General features: G+C 47.7%; 1 protein-coding gene across 1 annotated transcript; it reads left to right on the forward strand.

Moving 5' to 3' along the window:
• Positions 1-268: 268 nt before the first annotated feature.
• Positions 269-5,587, forward strand: LOC135400353 (uncharacterized). The gene is made up of 2 exons (XM_064632186.1): positions 269-1,987; positions 2,213-5,587. The coding sequence occupies exons 1-2, from the start codon at positions 425-427 to the stop codon at positions 5,429-5,431; spliced, it is 4,782 nt and encodes a 1,593-aa protein (XP_064488256.1). The 5' UTR covers positions 269-424; the 3' UTR covers positions 5,432-5,587.
• The last annotated feature ends 5,737 nt before the right edge of the window (positions 5,588-11,324 follow it).

Here is an 11,324-nt window from a genome sequence, read left to right on the forward strand (position 1 = left end):
AATTTCGGGTGAAATTCAGAAATCTGAACTTCCTGCGAAAGAAAGCTAATTAAAGTAGCCCTAAGTTCGTTGCAAAAGTTCCCCTAAGATTAAAATCCTGCACACCGCGTGCGTGAGGGAAAGCGAGGTGCCTTCTATAGGGTCCCTAAACACGTTTCAATAAGCTCAAATAGAAAATACATGTGTCGAGTTACGACTGTTCACTTGCCCCTGGACCTGTATTAAGACAAGCACGTAGCCGGCATATGCTGATTAACCACCGCCAGAGCTCCGACCCTATCGAGCGAAATCCCGTGCATGCCCACACGCGAGCTTCCGCCGCGCGCATTCCCAAACATGACTGCGGTTCGCTCCATCTGAATTCGGCAACTTACCACCAAGCCCACCTAGTTCCAAGCCCAATGCCTCAAAGCTAGGGAGAAGCATGGCCTCGCAGCCGCCTGGGCCAGGGCGTCCTTTTTTCCGGGTTCCTCCCGACTCGAAGGAAGAGGGCTATGGCTACGAACAGTGGATCTCCATTGGCGACACTCACGAGGAGCAGTTCTGGGGTGACGAAATCCTGAACCCCACGAGGAACCTGCACTTTGAGTGCGACAGCCGTGTTCAGGAGTATTCAAGCCGACGACCGCAAAGTCGACAAGTAGAGTGCATAGAGGGACACTCTGTCCAAGCCTCAACTTGCACAGAGAGACGTATGCTTCGCTCCCGTCATCAGGCGGCGGAAGTTGACCGTACCTGCAATCATACAGAATGGATCCAGCGCCTGTCTTCGCAAGCGGCGGGTACTATTACCGACAAAGGATGTGCAGCTTCAAGGTCGTCAGCTGCCACCAAAGCCGCAGTACACGGACAACTATATCCAGCACACGTGAAGACCCAAACGAAGACGTACAGTGAAACTGCTCCGTTCTATGGCCAACGGGAATTCACACCTGAGGGATATTCTGCTCTCCAATACGAAATAGACACAAGAACAGACATTGACCATGGTCAACCGGTAACACAAGAAGATTCCTTGGCAGTTTCATGCGGCATGCCAGCTAGCAATACATTTCTCCAGGAACCTGGAACTGTGCAGAATCCTGCTGTTTTCGAAGGTTATGTTACTGAAATACCTAGTACAGGGCCGTTGTCTGAGAGTGTTGTTCCTGCAGTGTCTAATGGACGCGCAAGGGGGACACTTTCCGCAGACATGACCATCGGTTTGATGCCTCAAGGTAAAACTCAGACTCGGACGTCGGTTCACTTTAGAGTGGAGAGTGAAAAAGAAACGTTCGGTCGACAGCTTCTTCAAAGGCCTGATACTCTCTTTGTGGGCAGCTCTCAAACAGCATTAAGTGCGGTGGATCGCAGCAGGCAGCAGTCTGAGTCACAATACCAGCAGTACTATCCTCGGCACCAGCGGCAAGACACTATCCAGAAGACCCGGCATTTGTCCATCGGAGATACGTTGCGGCTGGTACCTGCTGGAAATGGAGACGTCGTTACCGCGTACGTGGTTGATGTAATCGCAGAGGGAGCGGTGTTTGACGACGATAGGAAAAAGAAGAGGAGAAAGAAGAAGAAAAGGAAGAAAAAGAAGAAGAAGAGGAGGAAGAAGAAGAAGAAGAAGAGGAAGAAGAAAAAGAAGAGGAAGTCAAAGAAGAAAAGGAAGAAGAAGAAGTCGAAGAAAAAGAAGTCCAAGAAGAAAAAGAAATCTAAGAAATCCAAGAAGGCAAAGAAAAAAGGGGAAGCAACAGTAGGAAAAGGTAGCAGTCCTGCCACACCGTCTTCGCGAAGCTCTCCGACTACTACTACTACAACCAGTGTGACAAAGCCAAAACAAAAAATCGGGGACGTGAAGTCCGATACAAAGGCTGCTCCAGCATTGCGAGAATTGAAAGTACTGATCTCGAGGCCATCGGTGCCCAATATTGCTCCTGCTCCGATGCCCCCTGCAGTTTGGGCCCGGACATCGATGATGAGATTGCAACCCGCCATTTCCCAGGTAAGTTCGCTGTCACTCAAACATCAAAATTTGACGCGAAAAGGCGGATGCGTTGTTGAGCACTGCAAGCGATAGCGAAGTTAGTTTCTGAAGTTGGAAGCGGTTTGTACCGCACGGTGGTGCTTAGTAGTGAATTTACCGCTCTTCCTTCAGCAAGGAGGGAAGGCGGGCGCTTTTCAAATTGGTGCCATTCGCCGCTAAAGTTAATAAACTTTATCCCTGCAGACCTCGCAGTGTACCAACTGCGGTACCACCATGCTGCCTGCGATTGGTCAGCAGCGAGCCATGAGGTTCTCCTCCCCTCAACAACCCGGGCCACAACCCTCGTGGTCTTCCAGGTGGGGAAGTCGTGGGCGCTCTCCTCCGCAGTCTCCATTACCACTGGTCGAAGACGAGTGGCCATCACAGGAAGGGTTGCAAGAGCCTAGGCGCCGCCCATCTCGTACCCGTTCCCGGAGGCGCCGGCGGTCTAGGTCATCCAGGCGACGTTCATCAAAGCGACGCCGCAGAAGCTCACGGTCCTACAGTTCGAGCAGCTCTGAATACTCATCTTTGGATGATTATCCACTTCGACGTAGACCCAGAAGCATTTGCGGACCTCCTCCCGAACCGTACGATGCTGATCCGCCTCCAGTCGACCCCCTAGAAAGATACTACACGGAACCTGAGATTATAGGAAGACCAGGCAGACCGACGTATGCTAGTCCTGGATATAGGAGACGGGCAGGATCTTATCCATTTCGGAATGCACGTTCATACGACATAAGCCCTCGCAAGATCCCGTGCTACACAGAAGACACTGGCGGTCGTACCGTGTCTCAAGAGCAAATGCCCGTCGTCGTCGAATCTGAAGTTATGCTTGTACCTCAGAATCCACTTCAAGACAGAGGTGCTCAGACAGTGCCACCAACCACTGCAGCGTCAGTGCAGTGTGTCATGCGAAATTCTCCCCAAGCAGCGCAACCTCAAGTTATACAGCCACAACCACCCCAAATTCCTTCAATGACACTGGCGACTCTGGCCGCTACTGCTCTCCCTGTGGTACAGCCATCTCCCATAGCTCTTGCACAACTGCCAATGCCTGCGACACCGTATTCACAGCCACTCCCCATAACACCGTACGTCTCTTCCGCACCCCTGCTCGGTAGCGCTGCCTGGCATCCAGGCTTGTATCCAAATGCGACGTCAAGTGGTACATTTTCCACGGATGATACGTGGGTCAAGGTGTCCGTGGACACTCAGCAGTCATCTTCAAGTTACGTGTCTTCAGGTCCTAGACCCATGGGCTTGTATACAAAACCGCCCAGTGACTCCTGGTGGTCACCCTACGGTTACATGAAGAGGATGAACCAACAGGGAAATGTTGCAGTTACCTTCATCTTCCTTGTTGGTATTGTAGCATGCGTTGTAGCTATCCTCAGTCGCTTCGGAGGTGGGCGGTCACACATCCTACAAGAGTCGGTCGACGCGGTGGATGATGACTCTCACGTCATGCACGGTCCGTGGACCAATCAAACCGGCGGCGGAACTCTTATGAAACCTTACGGACTCTGTCGGACGCTCGAATGCCGGAGAGAAGGCTTGTTCCTGAAAAGCCTTGTCGACAACGAGGGAGCTTGCACGAACTTCTACGATTACGTCTGTTCGCGCACCTGGAAGAAGGCCCACAATGAAGGATTGTCGTCCGCTGACCTTATGGTGAGGGGCGCGGCGTCTTCCATTATTAGCGTCATCAAGGCCGGTAACGTGAAAGACAGGATAGCAGAAGAAGCCAGAGGCCTATGGAAAGAGTGCATGGATGTTGACACAATCAGGAAGCTCGGCAAGAAGCCGTTTACTGCAGTTCTCAACAAAGTTGGGTTGGATGGATGGCCATACGGGCTTGCTGCTAACGTCACAGGGAAAAACGTTTGGAATGTGACTGGAGCTTTGATGCGTCTGCTAAGTCTGAACACTTTTCTAACTATCGTCGTCGAAACGATCGCCACCAACAACACAGCTCTGGTAACTATTCTGAAAGGGCCTGTACGAACATCTACCGCCTATTTCCACGTCAATGACACGAGCGAGGAGTTATTTCAAAGAATCACAAATAGAGTAACGTTTCTGGATCCACAGCACGAAATGGATGAAATTGTCGGTGGCATCGTGGCATTTTTAAGAACTATTTCCAAACTGAGTGACTTTGAACATGACAATGCGGCTATCGACAATCCAAATGAATTTCAAGCTTTCATATCGTCCGCGTTATCTGGCATTTTAGATCTCGGTAATGGCACTGTCATCAGTATCCGCCACGGAGAAGCTGTGCAGGAGTTATACCGGATGATACAGTCGATGCCACCTAGAGCAGTTCTTAATTACCTGGGCTACGCTGCAGTTGACAATCTCTGGCTGTTCTCCCCGCAAGGGCATCTATCATCGGAACAGATAAGGGCTAGAGAGCACGACTGCATTCGTATGGTTGAGCGGGCATTGCCGACGCAGGTCCACTACTTAGCTTACCTGTCCACGAAGCATCACCTGGATGTTAGTTTTTTCACTGACTTAGCCCACAACACAAAGCACCAGGTCATCAACTCCATACGAAATCTGTCCTGGATGGATACCAGCACAAAAACTCGCACCATCGAACAATTGTCAAGTACACGTGTCAAACCCTTCTTTCCGCAATGGATGTTATACAACCACATGTATCCAAAAGCATCTCGTCCAAGCCTCACTCCACTGGAAGCTCTTGTCTCTTATCAGTCAATAATGCAAAACTCCTTCGAGGAATCCGTTAAAGCTCGAGTAATCAAGGAGGACGACCACTGGATGGGATCAGTGTTTGACCAGGACTGCACATATGACGAAGAACGCAACGTGCTTTTCCTACCACTGTCTATGGCTAACTCAACAAAGGTTGCGACGAAACTCCTCCTCTATTTCCACATGCCACATGTTGGAGTACAGCTTGCAAGATGCCTTCTTGAGGCTGTAGGCTCTTCAAAACACACCAATATTTGGCCACAGCCCACTGTTCGAAAATTCGCGGATGTCCGCAAGTGCTTCGAGGAGCCTCACCTTTCTGGCGCCGTCCCAGTTCAGGACCCCAGTAAAAGGCCGTCCATTACAGCTGGTGATGTTTTCGAGCACGCCGCCGTCATTCAAGCCCATAACGTTTTCACGAGCGGGATTCGTAAGCTCAGCAAGAACATTCAAGACTATCGACTCGAGAATGCCAAGGACTTGTCCGCCGAACAACTGTTCTACATCTACTACACCAGTGGAAGGTGTCATAGTTATGGTGCTAAGTACGAAACGCCTCGAATGTCCCGACATGAAAATTCGAAGCTGGTGAACCTAGCTCTGTCGCACGACAGCTTGTTCCACAAAGCGTTCAACTGCAGTCAGAATACGGCCATGAATCCGATGAAGCAATGCCACTTCTGGACGCGGTAACACTGGCGGTAAAAGTACGCTACATACGCGCTATGCATAAGTGCAGCGACAGTGGAATTCTCATCGCTCAGCACTATAGAGAATAACGTTCACACACTGCACGGGCATTAACGCAATTCCGTAACGGAATGAGAATAAACTTCCGTAGCATGTTCATTCTTCTGGCATTATTGATTTACCCTGAGAACCCGATGATGATCGCAGAGGGTTGAAGTGCAATGAGCAAGGCGTGTCATAAGAGCGGGTGCACGTTTCCAGTACATCAACGTCAAAGAGAAGCGTGAATAGCAATACAAAGCTATAATTGGGGAGTTGCCTCAGGACAGAAGCCGGCAGGCGGCTTCTGTCCTGTGGCAACTCCCTTCCTACATCTCTACCGGTTCGCTGGATTTCTACAAAGCTATAATTAGTTGCCTGTAGTTATATGACCATAATTGTAACCGTCGTGTGCAGTGCATATGGCCCGTTATGCTGCTCCTATAAGATATCTCAGCATCCTGCTGCGGGCTTCATGAAGCCTGTGTGGGGTCGACTTTTTCTATCTGGCAGTCTTTGTTTTGTGTCGAACGCCGAATCCGAAATAGGGCTACAGATCAGGATGAGGTTAGAGCGAATTAAACCAACTAAATTTGCATTGGGTGACACTAGGAGCCAGACTCTAGGCGAACCCATGCATGAACTTCGCGGACCTTGACCAAGAGAACCTTGTTACAAAAGCAGGCGCTGTGTATTGGCATCGGAGCGTAAGACCAGTCATACAGACTGGTTCCTTCTAACGTTTCACACGGACTAAACTAAGGCTACGTAGATGCCGACTCTAGAGCAATAATGTCTCTAGATTAGTATGTGTGTTGGACGTCGCCATGCAACGATCGAGGACTCGCTGAAAAGTTGCTACCAGGCGCCACCGCCAAGCAAGCGCCACCGCCAAGCAAGCGCCACCTGTGTGTATTGTCATCAAGCAAGAGAGCTACGGAGCTACGTCTCCTTTAAACAGACACTTACTTCACGTTATAATCCTACATAACAACACTGCATATAGGAGAGTTTGCTTTTCGTACTGGCCGTAACAAGCAAACCCGGGAGGATCGCTGCAGAGGCCAGTACAGTCCTAGCGAGCTGGCTAAAACATGATTTGCCACTCACCCTGAACGTGGCGGCAAAGACGAGTAAACGTCAGCCAACGGCGAGAGCACTCCGCAAGACAGTACAGTGCTTCCTCACTGACAAGAAGACTATAGGAATTCAGTTCCGGTTCAGCGCCGGAAGGGGACTATAGCGGTTCAAACCGGCTAATTCTAAACGGTTCGCTTCACGAAACGGTTCAATAACACGAATTGCCTCCACCCAAATGTCGCTGTAGGCAATATTAGCTGCGCGGTACGTGTATTGCGCTGGAACATTTTTGTTGTTATATTTTATTTTCCATGGCGGTCTCAGACAGGAGATTACAATGCTCAATGCGGATTCTTTATTTTTTTTTATTTTTTTTTTGCATGGCGGCATTATGGCATGACACTGAGGACGAGAAATGTGCACTATTATATCAGAGCTTTTCGTCCTACCACAATCAGAGTTCTGCTCAAAATCAACACCACCATCCCCTGTGAATTAAGCGAATGAAAAAGAGGAAACTAAGAAAAAAAAAAAAGAGTATAAACTGGGGAGTAATTGCTTTTTTCTTTACCACGGGGTAGGAAATAGTAATTATTCCCTTGCAAATTGTGTTTTATGCATGTCACAAGATTTTATCTTACTATAGATATATCACCGTTCAAGGTTCGATTGGAAGCATTTTCATTGACGAGCATGGATTATGTACATAAGGACTGTGAGGACAAAGTGTGAAATGCAGTACATTGTACCGTGACATTGTGACACTGTGACATACTGTACATAGTACTATGTGACATTCATTTAGCCCCATGCATTTAGTCCAGAACTGAGGGACGTGGCATTTAAGTGAGTCCTAAAAGAACAATTTGCTCACACACAGATAAATTTAGTCCTTTGTGCATCATTCTTTGCGATGCTCCTTTATGACGCTACAGCTCCTGCGGCACTAAAAGGCGTTGGCATCCAGCAGTCTCACTCCACGTAGCATAATTTAAATTTTCCCCATAGCCGGTAATTTTTGTACGTGTGAACCGTTATTTGAACCGGTTACCGACTTTTTAACGGTTTAGTTCCTGCTCAGCTAAAAATAACGGTTTTTCTCTGGTACATTATGAACAAAATATTTGTAAGAACTAGGTGCGAAAGGTAGGTACCTGCAATGAAAATGTGTTAGACAGGAAGCGATACTCAATCTGGTTCAGTGGCCTCCATATACACCTATTCCCGATGCTCCCAGAGAAGTTGGAAATGGTGGAATTACAGAGTCCTTTTGCTGACATATGTGCTGGACCATCGTGGACGTGCTGTTGCGCTCAAGTTTGACCAGGCGACACCAGCGCCCATCTGAGCCCAAGCGGTTACAGTTAGTGGTATAAGGTATAAGTACCGCCGATCCCGTAGGCTCAGGGAGCGTGGTACCCATCGGACATTTGCTTCAGGTGACAACCACTGACGGGCAATCGCACAGGCAGTGTGGCTTCATGGGATACTTAATTGTCCCTGAAGAACCCTGAGCAAGCATTCCAAGATTTCTGTTCATTTACGTTGTGTTCTGCATTTTCTTAAACGCGCTCTCTAAACAGCGCTGCAGTCCGAGGGCATTAAAACTTAGGATATACTTTGGTTATTCCTTACGAGTTGTGACTCTCAGGCTTGGAGTAAGTTCTATATAGCACTTGCTTCGTTATTTGATATTCGTTATTTGCCTCGCGAGTTTTCAGAAACACTTTGGAGACCATAATTATGTATAGGTTTACGCATCGTCACGAGACGCAATCAACGAAACGATGCCAGATTTTCTAAAAGTGCATCACCCTAATTAAACATTTGCGTACACTTGACTGTACCGAAGCTAAAACTGAAGCTCCGCAAATCCCGATCAGCAGGATTTTGTTTATTCCTGTCACAAAGTTTAGTTGGCATCAGTGTTGCATAATGGGGTCGATCCATTCAATTCCAATTCCATTCCAAGGAGTGGTCGCGAGTCGAAATTCCATTCCTTTTAAGTCCTCGGAATGAAGACGCGAGGCTCATTCTCATTCCACCCAAGAAAAGGAAATTCTTATTCCCACTCCAGGGCTAAAATGATGCACTATAAGTTATTAACTGGTGCACTGATCAGTGAAAAAAAAAAAAAAAAAAGGAAGAATGTAACGGGATACTAAATATCCCACAAACAGCCAACGCACAAAAAAATCGTATACTTCTTTATTTTGATGAATTTGATGTTCCTCTGTTTCCAACATTAACATCGACATAACAGATCGACGACTGCCGAAGTCCGGACGTTTTTCTTGCGCTGTAATCCGAAACTATAGACGACCTTCTGTTGAATGGTTGCCAGACTTTTGAGTGGCCTCCGCTCAAAACCCCCGGGCTGGAGGCCATTCCATTCCGCCCCCAAACAGGTCTAATTCCATTCAAATTCCGTTCCCAACAGCTGGTGACTTAACTCCATTCCCATTCCGTTCCGGTGCGTTAAAAACGGGGCATCACTCCGGAATCATTCCGATTCCGGAATTTTAATTCCGCAACCCTGGTTGGCATCATACCCTCCGTGCAAAAAAATGAAAGGCACAATGGCACATCCCAGGAACTCACTGGTGAAAGCATTCTCCGCTTGTGTTCGGTGCAGGCAGTACTTGATCACTGTTCATGTCGTGATTACTCTACTCATGTCAACGACTCGACTGACGGATGCCCGTTGCCACATGGCCAAAAATCAACCATATGGTACCATGAAGCCTTAATGGACCCCTATCTCAATGTCTCTCCATATCTTTCCTTATCTGAGTTATCTCTCACTTACCAGCACCGCAAGCTGGCTAAAAGTTTCGTTGGTGCGCAAGATGGCCAGCTTGATGAGCGCTCGCTGCACAACCGTCGGGTCTCGAAGGAGGGAAACACGTGTTTGCAATCGTTATTTGCTCTTCAATAATGCGACTGCCTACCCAAGCAGCACAATGTACTGAAAGTCGAGTGCAAGAGGGGTGGACGGTATGTGTCTTATCAGTGTTCTTTAGCTTCAGGAGTCTGTTCAAGGCCTTCCAACTACCCGTCCAGCCCTATTGCACTCGACTTTCAGTACATTGTGCTGCTTGGGTAGTGTTTTCTTTCCATGTGGTGTTTTGTGAGTCACCCGCTCCGTTGTTCCTTCGCTACGATGCGCTTCAGCACGCATATACACGTTTGCGAAGTTACCTTCAATTAAAAATTATTATTTGAGTTTAACAAAAAGTACCCCTGAGATTTTTTTTGCTACATCTTGCTAGGAAAACGGTGCATAGAATGACACCTTGTTCACTCTTCTATCCGGACTTCCTCACACCGAATGTTTCGGTCGAAAATGTGCATTTTATCGCATTTTCACTCATGTCCCGATTTTTTACTGCGGCTTACAATGCACCGGCGAGGTTGGATTTTTTTTTGTGTGTGCTTAAAGTACAACATGGGGGCTATTCGGGAAAAAAGTTTGAGGAAGAAATTGTAGAATTTTTGTCTTGCAGAAAAATTCGTAAGCTTGCACAAACTTTGCAAATTTCGTGCATGCCACAAGCGTTGAGCCCGTCGAGTGCGATGGTGAAAATTGCTTACACACGGTAAAATGAACTCTCCCCTCTCAAATAAGCTTTCTAACATGCTCCGTGCCTTATATGGACCGTAAGGCCTGCTTAAAACGACATAGGCTTTCGCCAAGCACTGCATCTTTGCACTCAATAAATTTCTGAATCTCGTTAGAAAAGATCAATGTTATTTTGCCTTCGGAGTCATAAGGAACCACACACACACAAAAAAAAGTAAAGAAAATTCACATAAAATTCTAGCGGGGGTCGAGCGGCACCTCTGGATCACTTGACGCGAATGGCACAACTGTTTTGAGGCTGTTACACGCAAAACAGACGTGAACACAGCACGGTGAGCATGGCCCTATGGATGGATGGATTCGCACTTGGATGCCAACAGCCAGATTTTTTCACACTGTATACATAATTATGTTATACTAACAGTTGAACTGTTTTGAGTGCAACTGTTGTACTACCAATTCCACTCATACCAGCAGAAACGTTTGTGCCCTTGCAGTTCTACTCATTTGAGAACAATTCTGCTTGCAACGCAGCTCTACCCACACAGGTAGAAAGTCCTACTTTTTTTTTTCTTCGAGTGTACCCATGTATTCATGGTTTCCTTTCTCCCTTCAGTCTTCCTGAAGCGGCTTGTTCCTGCCCCTGAAGTGACTTTTGGCGCCCTTCCAGGCGATCTAAGTACGCAGTCCTACCTAGCGACACGTGCAGCATGTCGCCACACTATAGGCCAACGCAGAGCCGTCATCGTTTCTTTCACCGTATATAGGGCTCACGCACCTTACGTGTGAATCTATTCCAATTATTCATGGGTCTATTGTACATAAGCAAGTTCGGGTCCATATTTGTTCTCCTTATTCAGTAATGTGCGATAATCAACGGCGATAATCAGCGCAATCATAAATGCAATAATCAGGGGCGAGCCAGGGAGAAACGGGCAGGTTCAAAAGCCCCCGAAATCGTGCCATGGGGCATTTGGGAGCAGGAAAACGAGGGTGGAATCATTCTCCTCCATGTAAGTTTCCCCTTTCCGGAATTACTCTCGCATATTTTTGTGGATGCTTTACTGTGCATATAGTTATATGAGCAATCATTCTGTACATTTATGCGCGCACTGCGAGGTTCTTCAACGTGAGCTCAGCTCAACAGCATGCACATGTTTTCGTTATACTATTAATAGCCAAGGGAACGAATGC

Source organism: Ornithodoros turicata, chromosome 7, assembly GCF_037126465.1.
Source record: "Ornithodoros turicata isolate Travis chromosome 7, ASM3712646v1, whole genome shotgun sequence".
NCBI lineage: Eukaryota > Metazoa > Arthropoda > Arachnida > Ixodida > Argasidae > Ornithodoros > Ornithodoros turicata.

What these genes read in the sequence shown, in the direction of transcription:
- LOC135400353 (XM_064632186.1), top strand. Translation starts at nt 425, where the DNA reads ATGGCCTCGCAGCCGCCTGGGCCAGGGCGTCCTTTTTTCCGGGTTCCT. An exon ending in TGCAACCCGCCATTTCCCAG is followed by an intron (nt 1,988 to 2,212) that starts GTAAGTTCGCTG and finishes TTATCCCTGCAG; the next exon opens with ACCTCGCAGTGTACCAACTG.